Source organism: Coregonus clupeaformis, unplaced genomic scaffold (assembly GCF_020615455.1).
Source record: "Coregonus clupeaformis isolate EN_2021a unplaced genomic scaffold, ASM2061545v1 scaf0297, whole genome shotgun sequence".
In the NCBI taxonomy this organism is placed as follows: domain Eukaryota; kingdom Metazoa; phylum Chordata; class Actinopteri; order Salmoniformes; family Salmonidae; genus Coregonus; species Coregonus clupeaformis.
The window spans coordinates 298,927-312,500 of record NW_025533752.1 but is presented as its reverse complement, the minus strand read 5'-3'; the positions used below and the strand labels follow the sequence as shown (position 1 = coordinate 312,500).

The 13,574-nt window shown below is 40.5% G+C and overlaps 1 protein-coding gene across 1 annotated transcript in view; it reads right to left on the bottom strand.

The window, feature by feature from the left end:
• The window catches only part of LOC123484386 (NLR family CARD domain-containing protein 3-like), a gene marked incomplete at its 5' end in the record, with an annotated part of 12,562 nt that extends 8,617 nt beyond the window's left edge, over nt 1-3,945 (bottom strand). The window contains 3 exon segments of the mRNA XM_045214715.1: nt 1,069-1,242; nt 1,522-3,313; nt 3,726-3,945. Of these exon segments, the coding sequence (XP_045070650.1) occupies nt 1,069-1,242; nt 1,522-3,313; nt 3,726-3,945 (2,186 nt within the window).
• Between the last annotated feature and the right edge of the window lie 9,629 nt (nt 3,946-13,574).

The following is a 13,574-nucleotide window of genomic DNA, read 5'->3' as shown; positions in this document are numbered from 1 at the left end:
AAAACAACAAACGACTCGTAACGTCCTAGGTAACATAGACCAAAACGGAACAAGAAACCACACCTAACGGCTACCTAAGTATCACTCCCAATCAGAGACAACGAGCTACAGCCATCTCTGATTGGGAGCCACCCTGGCCAACATAGATATACAACAACTAGAACCAACACACATGAAAACTCACACCCTGGCTCAACATACTAGTCCCCAGAGCCAGGGCGTGACAGTTTTGCCCGATAGTAACTGAATGGTGGATGATGACTGGAGTAATTTTCTTTCTAAGTGAGTAGATAACATGTTTCTAAACACTACTAAATTAATCCTGATGATGCCTTGATTAAGAATAATCATGAATGAATCATGAATAATAATGAGTGAGAAAGTTACAGAGGCTACAACAAAACATGCTAACCTCTCACCATTACCAATAACAGAGGGGGTATGATCCTTGTTCCTCTGTAACTTTCTCATTCATCATCATTCACGATTCATTCATGATTATTCATAATCATAGTATCATCCACATGAATGTAGAAGTGTTCAGAAACATCTTCTATTCTTACTGACAATACAAGTGAAGTGACTCCAAAATGACAGGACATTATTCACCATTCAGTTTCTATTGGGAAAAACATCATCCAAAACACAACCAAGACAAACTGCAAATGTATTTAACAAGTTTGTAGAATCACAAGCTTGATGTAATCACTGCAGGTAAGGAATATGGGACCAAATTCTAAACTTATGACTACTTTAATACAATATAAGTGAATATGTCCAAATTATTACGACTTTTTCAAATGGGAGAACTAGATACATAAAGTGCTTTCATTTCTAAACAGTAACACAGATATGTATGAAAATATCCTCAAATAAAAGGTGACATTATATACTGTCACCTAATATGAAACATTATATCTCAAATCCAAAATGCTGGAGTATAGAGCCAAATGTAAAACTGTAAGCTTCACTGTCCAAACACATATGGTGTGGACTATGTGTGCCTGGTAAACACATGTGGATCTGGTGAACAGTTATCACTTTTTGACCAACTACAGGAATACTGACCTCAGAGTCTCCAGTTTACAGTGGGGATTCCCCAGTCCAGCAGAGAGCAGCTTCACTCCTGAATCCTTCAGGTCATTGTTACTCAGATCCAGCTCTCTCAGGTGTGAGGGGTTTGACTTCAGAGCTGAGACCAGAGAAGCACAGCCTTCCTCTGTGACTCCACAGCCTGACAGCCTGCAAAGAGATAATCATGATTTCACAAACTGTTAATTTAACACCAGTAGTGTAGAAGGACAATGGCAGATGCATTTGGTTTATTCTCTTAAACAACATATAGACTCATCTTCCGTCTCCTAGATTGTATGGTCATATTGTTATACTAACGTGAACATCAATAAATTGATTCAATATGTTTTTCAATATATATTATATACATATTATAATACATATATTTCTCTAAACTGAATATTTCTTCCTGATGATTAGTACTTAAATGTCATTGTATGTACTCACAGAGCAGCTCTGGAGGCTTTGACCACTGGCAGCAGCCTCAGAAGACCTTTCTCTGATCTGGAGTATTTCTTCAGGTCAAACACATCCAGATCTTTTTCTGAAGTCAGCAACACAAAGACCAGAGCTGACCACTGTGCAGGTGACAGTTCTTCTTCTGAGAGACTTCCTGAGCTCAGGTAGCTTTGGATCTCCTCCACTAGAGAATGGTCATTCAGTTCATTCAGACAGTGGAACAGATTGATGCACCTCTCTGGAGAGGGATTCTTCCTGATCTTCTCCTTGATGTACTTGACTGTTTCTTCATGGCTCTGTGAGCTGCTTCTTGTCTTTGTCAGTAGAGCTCGTAAGTACTTCTGATTGGACTCCAGTGAGAGGCCCAGAAGGAAGCGGAGGAAAAGGTCCAGGTTTCCTGTCTCACTTTGTAAGGCTTTATCCACAGCACTCTTGTAGAAAGTAACTTCAGGCTTGTCTCTTGACAGCGCAAAAAAGTAGCTGAACATTGATTGAGGTTTGGCCATTAGATTCTCATTGTTGTTGATGAATGAGAGGAACACATATACAGCAGCCAGAAACTCCTGAATGCTCAGATGCACGAAGCAGTACACCTTGTCCTGGTACAGCCCACATTCCTCTTTAAAGAGCTGTGTGCACAATCCTGAGTACACTGAGGCTTCATTGACATCAATGCCAGCCTCTTTTAGGTCTTCTTCATAGAAAATCAGATTGCCCTTCACAAGCTGTTGAAAAGCCAGTTTTCCCAGTGACAGAATGCTCTCTTTATTCCAGTGTGGACCTGTCTCTTCTTTCCCAAGATACTTTTCATTCTTCTGTTTGGTATGAAACACCACAAGGTGTGTGTACATCTCAGTCAGAGTCTTGGGCATCTCTTCTCTCTTATGTTTCAGCATGTGTTCAAGGACTATTGCAGAAATCCAACAGAAGACTGGAATGTGGCACATGATGTGGAGGCTCCTTGATGTCTTTATGTGTGAGATGATTCTGCTGGCCAGGTCCTCATCACTGAATCTCTTCCTGAAGTACTCCTCCTTCTGTGGGTCATTGAACCCTCGTACCTCTGTCACCTGGTCAACACACCCTGAAGGGATCTTATTGGCTGCTGCAGGTCGGGTAGTTATCCAGAGGAGAGCAGAGGGAAGCAGATTTCCCTTGATGAGATTTGTCAGCAGAACATCCACTGAGGTTGACTTTGTGACGTCACAACAGATCTTGTTCTTCTGGAAGTCTAGGGGCAGTCGGCACTCATCCAGACCATCAAAGATGAACAGAACTTTGTACTTGTCGTAGTTGGAGATTCTTGATTCTTTGGTTTCGATTGAGAAGTGATTGAGAAGTTCAATGAAAGTGTGTTTTTCCTTTTTCATCAAATTCAGCTCCCGAAAAGGGAATGAAAATACAAATTGGACATCCTGATTTGCTTTACCTTCAGCCCAGTCCAGAATGAACTTCTGCACAGAGACTGTTTTTCCAATGCCAGCGACTCCCTTTGTCAGCACAGTTCTGATGAGTTTGTCTTGTCCGGTTAAGGGTTTGAAGATGTCGTTACATTTGATTGCAGTCTCTGGTCTTGCTTGTTTCCTGGTTGTTGTCTCAATCTGTCTCAGCTCATGTTCATTATTGACCTCTCCTGTTCCACCCTCTGTGATGTAGAGCTCTGTGTAGATCTTATTGAGAAGTGTTGGGTTTCCTTGTTTAGCGATCCCCTCAAATACACATTGAAACTTCTTCTTTAGATTAGATTTGAGTTCACATTGAAGAATCACAGCACGCTCATCTGAATCTAGAAATAACACAGAGGATATTAATATTATATCTTTTTTAATGCCTACAGTATTGTAAGACTTTAAATTATAATCATTTTTTCTCTTAACTGTCTGTATAAATCTGTAAATGTTTTCATAATGCATTACACACTGGTGTGACTGATTTATATCATTATTGGTATTATTGATGGCATTAATAATGTTGTCTCTCTCTCTCTCTCTCTCTCTCTCTCTCTCTCCTCTTCTCTCTGTCTAAATTAATCAACACAACACATCCCTGCTGCTACTTGATGAGGTCACTAGGTGTTGTGTTAAGGCTGCTACAATATCATTTAGTTACACAGCTACTTTAGCTGTACTTTAGCTACAGCTTTTAAATGTTTGTTATAAAACAGCATTCAACATGAGGCAGACAGCTCTTACGTTTCTCCAGTGTGTCAGCAAGCTCCTTCTGGTTCATTTTCCTCAGGACGTGCAGTGTGATCTTCAGAGCCCCCTCTCTGGCACTGCTCTCCTGCTTCTCATCTTCAGCATCCACCACTTCCTTATCCTGCTTCTGACTCTCAAAGCCTTCTGGGAGTTCTGGACTAAGAATCCTCTTGAACATCTTCAGCTCGTTCTTCACAAATGTCATAATATTCTCTTCGAGCAACTGAAATAAATCAAGTAAATCAGTTAAGCAAGAGTCTAAATGCTTTCACATTAACATATGAATGAATGATTGACAGATCAATTTTACTTAAGGTAAACAAAAACAAATGTACATAACAGGACCACATACACTGAATATGGAGGCCAGGTATGTTTGATGACTCTGTGAAGACTGACCACTGAGAATCTCTGACTCTGATCTCTCCTGTTGGTTTCTGTGGACAAAACATGAGATTACATTTCCTCTTTCAGGGACACACACACACACACATACACACACACACACACACACACACACACACACACACACACACACACACACACACACACACACACACAGGGAGGGAATGTTGTGTTTGTTTAATATTGTTTCAGGACTATGAAAATGGAAAAAAGGTTTAGCCTATGGATTATGAAAACAACAAAAATAAATGGGAGAGGAGAAATGACTAGAGACAGTGTTGTTTAACTCACTGACCATGACCCATGAGTTCTTCTTACCTTTGTTCAGTAGAAAAGTCTCCCTCTCTAAAGAATATAGGAAGTTCCATAGACCAGTCACTCTTCATGGACACACAGCTGGGTACAGGGGAGGCTGGTCTCTCCTGCTTGATTGGACTTCAACACAACAGAGACAAACATTACGTCTCTCATCTACTCTGAGCTCAGATGGGGAAGCATAACAAGAGTTTCATTCCAAAACGCTATATATCCATTTTCAGAAATGTTCGTAAATTAGCTTTTATTGTTTAAAGAAATGATGAAAGAGATTGGTGTGTTTTTTCACTATCTGATCATGGCATGGGGTTGTTCAATGACAGACATGTATTTGTTTAAAATCTATCACTTGATGGTTTCATTTCAGAGAGACAAATAATCATGTTTTTTTGCACAATGCTATATATCTGCCTCACTCACAGATAAATAAGTAGTACTGCTAGGTTTTACACAGTAATAATATATATCTGCCTCACTCTCAGAGAAATAAGTAGTACTGCTAGGTTTTACACATTCAAATGTGACCAACCGGCTCGATTCGATCTTATGTAGCAACATTTGAAATTGTGTTTTTTACATTGGATAAAAGTAGAGACTCAGCTAGAAAAAGGTATATCATACACTATTGTTGAGGAACAATGGGAAAGTAATTCTGCTTTGAAAGATGATAAACTTGTAACCTCAAATTTGAGAAAATGGCCTTTGAAAGTTTTGGTTCACCTACTGGAGAGCTCTTCTTTATCTACAGTGGTTTTACTTTGGCAGATAATGTCACCCATCTAAATAAATCGTTTTTTAAATATATATAGTTAACTAAATGTATGGTGTTTTTGGTTTATGTCAGTTTCATTGTTTGTTATGCTATAAATGGTTATTTTATGGTTGTAAGTGGTAAAATTAACTAATTAATTAATTACTACTTTAGTAAGGATATACTTTATTCTACTACTGCAGTTGCTAAATAATTCCAATAGATGGCAGCATAAGACCACGAATGACATTTCAGAATGTTAGTTTAGTTTTCTCCCTGGATACAACACCACTCCCCCTCACAGGAAAACTCCTGCACACGATTTTTACTGTCCCTTTCCACACTGCTAACGCAAGAGGAACGACTGAAAAAGCATTTAACAGATTACTGTGAAATAATATAATGATGATTCATGTTTATTATTACCTGTTTTATGCTCATGTTTAGAAATTATACTTGATTACTATAACGATTATCAATAAGCCTGAACATTAATTAAGTCACCTCTGGTTGAGAAGAACGTATTTTCCTGGTACATTCATTGTCAGATTCATCAACCAGCAGCGAGCACTCTGCCTTCTAGCACAAGCGAGGGGCATGTTGAGGTACATTTGCTAACCGGGAGGGTTGCATGATGTAATTCATTGGCGGGCTGGAAGACGCACTCTTGTCTTATCTATTCCGAGGTTGTTTAATCGATTAGATATTTTTAAATGCATGTATACTAGGGTTGAGGTTGGAGCATCTGACTAGTGATTATTTACCAGGGGTTCAACACCTGCTATAGTCACTATTTAATTGCTCTTCCAAAAGCATCACAAGCCTAATACGAGATATATAGCTAACTAAAGTAATGAGTGACCATTTTAGAAAATCATAGGACATATAGTATTTGGTTGCGTTCTATTTCATGTCAATCATATTGCTGCTTGTAGCCTTTAACTGATGCTTCGTGGTCTTATGCTGCAATCTATTGGAAATATTTAGCAATTAAAAGTTATTAATTCATGTACAGACATTGGTGAGGCAGCTGAGAAATAAAGTGTATTAGATCAGTCTCAAACCTGCCCCACGCCAATTGCTGGACTTTCACACAGAGGTTACTAGGTCACCCAATTCAAATCACATTTGAAAAATAAAACAAATGTGTCTTATTTATCAAGTGTTCTGTTTTTCAATTATACATATAATAAAATAACAACAAAATAATCAAAACGCTATCTAATGCTATAATTGTATTTACTAAGATAATATTATTACTAAAATAGTTTCTAAAAGTGTTCTAGGCTCCCCTACCCTAGAATTAGGGGTTAGGTTACGGCTAAAAATAGGTTATAAGTAGGGTAAGAGTTTCTGTATGGCACTTTGTGACATCTGCTGGTGTAAAAAGAGCTTTAAAAATACATTTGATTGATTGTTAGGTTTAGGGTTTATATGGCAAAAAACAGTATGGGTTTATGGCACTCTTGCTCCTCCTTGTGGCCGTATGTGGGTACTACATAACTCATTCATGACACTTGCTAGGCTCATAATCTGAGGTAGCAACTGCGTCAGATCTACAAATCCATTCGCTAGACCACCCGATTAGACAATAATCACCCCATTATACCCATTTGGTTTGCAACTCAGTGAACCTGCGCAGCATTCGCTCAATTTGATGCCTACTGATGCCTACGAACGAAGAGTTCGATGCATATCAAATTACCCAGCAGCCACTTAGAAACAACAAGTTGTCAAAAAAATTGTTATTTCTTAATTAAAAAATGTCTTCTGGCTGTTTAAATCGGCCACATCTTGAAAAAGAGGACAGGGACATGCGTTTTGTTTAGATTGTACACTTAAAAAAAAATAAAAAAATATGGTTAACCATGACCATGTCAAAGTTGCGTCAATTCAAATCTGGCGTTAGGAACAAAAGAGGTCTACACGACTTCTAAGATATACTAGTTATTTTAATTAATGCAAAAACCTTCAATGGTAAATATGATGTTTCGTATATACGGCCTCTTTGAAATACCTGCAGGGCACTTCAGAGAACTAAATCCATTGTTTCAGATTGTTGCTCAAATACTCTGACAGAGAGAATTTCCCACCTCTCTGCTGACCAATTAGAGTAGAGACTTGAGCGTGGTTTAGACTTACTCAGCCAATCCCTTGATGCACCCCTGTTGCCAGGCATATGTCCATATCATAACAACCTGTCATAGTGAGAAGAGCCAGCTCCCTTAGACACCATTCCTACGTCCAAGGAAGGTTCACAGATCACAAAGAACTAGTATATTCCAGCATCTGGAGACACAAATCCGTATCTCCCTTTACCCCCTAAAACAGCTCTTCACATCAATCACAGCTTGCCAGGTGTCACAACCTACATTAGCCCAGTCAAGAATGCATTCTTTCTAAGTTAGTTATCCCATCAATTATTAAAATAATAAATCTCTCACAACCAGAAAATGTTTAATGTTTGATGGCTATCCGCCAGCCATCGCCTCTTAAACTTTGTCTCACCTCACTATAGGTGATATACAACATAGGTTATAGGTGACCACAACATGTACTCAGGTGAACAGGGTGCGCGCTCACTAAGTAGCCGTAACCTTGTTAATAATAAGTTACCAGAGGTAAACCTAGAGGGTTAACGCTCACCAAGTAGCCGTAACCTTGTTAATAATAAGTTACCTGAGGTAAACCTACAGGGTTAACGCTCACCAAGTAGCCGTAACCTTGTTAATAATAAGTTACCTGAGGTAAACCTACAGGGTTAGCGCTCACCAAGTAGCCGTAACCTTGTTAATAATAAGTTACCTGAGGTAAACCTACAGGGTTAACGCAGGCAGGTCTCATTGATAACAATAGTGAAGCTGGTGTTTAGACGCAGAACAATGGTCTGGCTCTGTCATCCAGGCTCTGTCGTAGCCGGCCATGACCGGGAGACCCATGGGGCGGCGCACAATTGGCCCAGCGTCGTCCAGGGTAGGGGAGGGAATGGCCGGCAGGGATGTAGCTCAGTTGGTAGAGCATGGCGTTTGCAACGCCAGGGTTGTGGGTTTGATTCCCACGGGGGGCCAGTATAAAAAAAAAATGTATGCACTCACTAACTGTAAGTCGCTCTGGATAAGAGCATCTGCTAAATGACTAAAATGTAAATGTAAATGTCTGGGAATAGAACTTTCGGAAGGAGAGTCGGTGCCACAGAGCTCAATAGAACTAACAGGAGCTGGTAGGATGAAAATTAAATTAAATTGAAAATAAAAACCTAAAATAAGGTCTGCTGTTTCGCGATTACTTCATAACGAGGGACATAAGGTAATATTATGAAACTGGGCTCCATGGCGGATGCAATGAAATAATTTTATCAGAAATAAACGTTGTAAAAAATGTCACTTGAGGCGCCCCAAAAATAAAATTCAAAAGTTCAGTCCTTGGACACAGAGGGGTTAAACACTAAAGTTACCGTCCATCTAGTGAAGAGAGGAGAACCGGACAGAGGGAGCGTAGGCCAGCATCCGTCAACGAGAGAGGGAGAAGCCCTCCACGGTATTTAACAGGTGGAAGAAACAACCCGGGAGCTCCGTCGGTCCACAAGAAATGCAGGCAGCCGGTGATGATGTAGTGGTAGCTAGGATAACTAGGATGCTGCTGGGAGAGTAGCTAGCTTAGCTAGCTGTACCGACTTGCTTGGCTAGCTAGCAGGTCGTTCGTATGTCCCTCGAGGATGATGACAAATCCGGTGAACCACACAATTAAACAAGAACAGCGAGTGAAAAGGATCTGGCGTAACTCATACTGTCACTGACCATTACGCAAAAAAGCAAATTGAACAATAAACTTCGGTGTCTCAACACTGTAACGAACTCCGTCGTTGTTCCCCAAGATCACCTCAGACCACTCTGCGCGTAACTGGACAATATGCTTGGCGCCAAACCGTACGTGGACGCGGACAGTTCTGTACGGGGACACGGACAGTTCCAGAACGCGGACATGAGCAGAGCCACACAATAAACTAAAAGCAGTCTTTAAAGTCGGGTACATTAGTAATATTCTTTTTTTATTATGTCAAACAAAAAAAAATATTTTTTTAAAACAAGATTTTGAGATCTGTGCACGTATCCAAAAAGCGTCTCAGAGTAGAAAATTGGTCCTCTCTCTCCCCAGACAGACTCATTTAATACTGGCTCGTTACAATATTTTGAGATTTGGGCCCATATCCAAAATGTGTAGTATAAGTGCTGAGAATAAAGACTTCTACTCTTATGGGTATAAATTAAAGCTATGCATGAAGCCTCTTTATTCATAAGTGTCCCACCTAGTTGGCAGATATTTAGGACACCTCATGAGCTGTCCTAACCAGTTAAGAGGTACCAGCAGGTGTCTTGATAATAGAAACATGCAGCGAGTCAGTTGTTCCTGTGCAACATGTAGTTGCTTTGGAGCAGTGGTGACCTGTCATTCAGGGCAGAGCCCCACCGGTTTAGCAGATGCTCTTACCCAGAGCGATTTACAGTAAGTGCATTCATCTTAAGATAGCTAGGTGAGACATACAGATAATACAGTCAAATATACAGGATACGAACATTCAATTTCAGCTAAACAATGGATATATAGCGTTTTGCAATAAAAATTATAATAATTATCTACATCTAAAATCTATTAATTAAACATCTGAGAACAGTAATATTGAAGGTACCCATAAGCAACCATTTCTGATTATTGTGGAAATAGCATTTAGGAAATAAACTCTTAATAATTCTTAAACCAAATTGTCATCTCACCTCTTAGCTTTGGTGTCATGTTCCCCAGAGAGACTCATTTTAGAGGCAGGGACCCCCTCCTCTCTCTCCCCAGAGAGACTCATTTTAGAGGCAGAGCCCCCCTCCTCTCTCTCCCCAGAGAGACTCATTTTAGACCACTGACCCCTAAACAGAGATCCAACATGTTGGTTGTAGTTAACACAGTAATTCTTGAATGTGAAGGGGGCGGCAGGTAGCTTAGTGGTTAAGAGCGTTGTGCCAGTTACCGAAAGGTCGCTGGTTCTAATCCCCAAGCCGACTAGGTGAAAAATCTGCCGTTGTGCCCTTGAGCAAGGCACTTAACCCTAATTGCTCCTGTAAGTCGCTCTGGATAAGAGTGTCTGCTAAATGACTAAAATGTAAATGTAATTGTTATCATTTATTAATTATCTCTTACAAAACATTTACTAACAGACATATTGAAACAGTCAGGCTATTTAATGCAATCAAATGAACATCTGGTTGTGACATTTTTACATTTACATTTACGTCATTTAGCAGACGCTCTTATCCAGAGCGACTTACAGTTAGCACATACATTATTTTATCGAACCCACAACCCTGGCGTTGCAAACGCCATGCTCTACCAACTGAGCTACATCCCCTGCCGGCCATTCCCTCCCCTACCCTGGATGACGCCGCCAGTGCTCCGCCCCATTGGTCTCCCGGTCGCGCCGGCTACGACAGAGCCTGGATTCGAACCAGGATCTCTAGTGGCACAGCTAGCACTGTGATGCAGTGCCTTAGACCACTGCGCCACTCGGGAGACATGTGGGGCGGCGCACAATTGGCCCAGCGTCGTCCACTGCGCCACTCGGGTGACATCTCTTCTCCATGTTAACTGTCAATAATAATAATAAGTCACTGTTTGTTAAGGTAGTTATAGACAGTGCAGCAACACAAGGCCATGTCTCACACTTATTTGTATTCATTAAAAGTCAGCCAATTATTATCTTTAAATCTGTTATTTTCTAAACGTATCTGAGAATGTAGACAGAAGGGCTAAAACGGGCTTGATTGATCTGGGGGGGGATCAGTGATCTATACAGAAAGGTTTTTTGCAACAATTAAGAGATTTTTTATTATTTAAAGTAGGCTAGGTTATAATGTATAACAGTAATTTTTTGTGTAAAGCAGATCAAGGTCTATACATCAGCCAGTGGTGACCCGTCATTCAGGGCAGGTGGCCTTTCCTGTTTTGCATGTTATTTTGGCATTAATACGTGTCACATATCAGTTTGCAAAAAATGTAAAAATAATATATATATAATTGAGTTAATAAAGCCGCAAAAAAACATGGTCTCTTTTTTGTTTTCTTGAGTAAGGCAGCTCCAAAATGCAGGAGTTTCAGCCTAGCTCAGTGCTTTCTGTGGTGGTGGGTCAAGCCAGAAGACAATACAGAGCATTCCTTCGTGATTGGCTCAGTGTTCTGTCACTCATGGGGACACTACGTCACCGCCAAGTCTAAGGGTAGAGCTAGAAAATTCAAGCCCCTTGGGTGCTGCCACAGAGTTACATTAGAAGTGCCCATTCAAGAAGGTCATTGGCCACAGATAAAGTGACGTCAAATCACATTATATCTACAGTAGCTTTGATTGGACTGATCATGTCAACATCATACTTTCAAAATCTTAGCCAGCAGTCATCATCACGAATCAAGTTGACAATCTACAGGCAAATCCTTTTTAATCCTTGTCATATGAAGAAGAGAAATGATAGGAAAGCTGTTGGGACTCTGCTGTTGGGACTCTGCGGTTGGGACTCTGCTGTTGGGACTCTGCTGTTGGGACTCTGCTGTCGGGACTCTGCTGTCGGGACTCTGCTGTCGGGACTCTGCTGTTGGGACTCTGCTGTTGGGCCAGCTTTATGTAGGCCCTAACAGTTTGTGGTCACCGTTTGTCACCGTTATAGTGCAATGAATGTATTGTTTAGTGTTGTGTTGTGGAGTGGCTTTGCTGGCATGCATCCCCCTTTATTTATGTTTTGCCCCACCAAGATTGACATGCTAAAATCACCACTGACCTCAGCTATAGCCTAGATGACCAGCCTAAACCTGTTCAGATCAGTTCCCATAACGTTATAACAGTAACAGTAGCAGGAGCCTAGTCCTGATACAGATGGAGGTCTATACCTCAGCTATAGCCTACATATCCTAGATGACCAGCCTAAACCTGTTCAGATCAGTTCCCATAACGTTATAACAGTAACAGTAGCAGGAGCCTAGTCCTGATACAGATGGAGGTCTATACCTCAGCTATAGCCTACATATCCTAGATGACCAGCCTAAACCTGTTCAGATCAGTTCCCATAACGTTATAGACCTAACAGTAGCAGGACAGAGCTTGTAGCCCTAGGCATGGTATTTTACACACCATTTCCAACAGAGACCATCAGGTTTGTCAGCATGATAAGTGATCATAGCTCAAACCTACTCTGACTATTGAATGTCTGACGTCGACCTTATAATAGTTTGTAGTTTAGCCTAGACCTACGAGATTCTGCCCGTCTTTCCTACATATCAACACATTTATCCGACTTCCAATGTTACCGAGAAATATGTGCCACAGTTTCAACAGCCATTGTGTAACTGTGTAGGCTACACACTTACTTTCACGTTCATATGAGGAAATCACATAACTTCTTACAGTCGCTGGTGCAGCCGCCTGTTCTCTTGCAGATGAAGTAGCTTTTATAGGCAACTCATTCAACCAGCCTAAACAACAGTAAATAAAATATGTAAAATGGTCAAAAGTCAATCCTGATATAGCCATGTACATCAAAGAGAGGTGTATTGCTACAGATGTAGGATCTTAATTTGAGCCAGTTTGCTACAGCAGGAAAATAATCCTGCAGCAACAGGACATTTCAATTATTATGGGAATGGCCGGCAGGGATGTAGCTCAGTTGGTAGAGCATGACATTTGCAACGCCAGGGTTGTGGGTTCGATTCCCAGTATAAAAATAAAAATGTATGCGTCGCAATGTAAGTCGCTCTGGATAAGAGCGTCTACCTAAATGACTAAAATGTAAAAAATCACCATGTAGAATTATATGTACAGATGTAGGATCTTAATTTGATCACCCCCACTGCAGAATAACTTTCCCTCAATGCAGTAAATTTAAAACTTGTAATGTATTTGAGGTTTTAAAAGGCTTCTGAAGTTTGTAATTTCCACTTAGAAATGGCAGACTTGAGTTTCCTTACTAAAAATGTATCAACCGCTACAAAAATGTCCATTAATTATAATTCACATTTCCTGTTGCTGCAGGAACATTTTCCTGCTGTAGCAAACTGGCTCAAATTAAGATCCTGCATATGTACATGCAAATGTACTTGGCGAATAAAGGTGATTCTGATTCTGCAAAGGTTGAGTCTCTAGATTCCCTTGCTGCTCTGGGGAAATAATGAAATGGAAATCATGGGCGATTTAAACTGGCACTGGTTATCTCCAAACTTTGAGACCATGTCATTTGTTATATTTCACCCAATTGATAAAGGCAGCTAGAAGGCTGAACCCAGAAGACAACTCGGGGGCGGCAGGTAGCTTAGTGGTTAAGAGCGTTGTGCCAGTAACCGAAAGG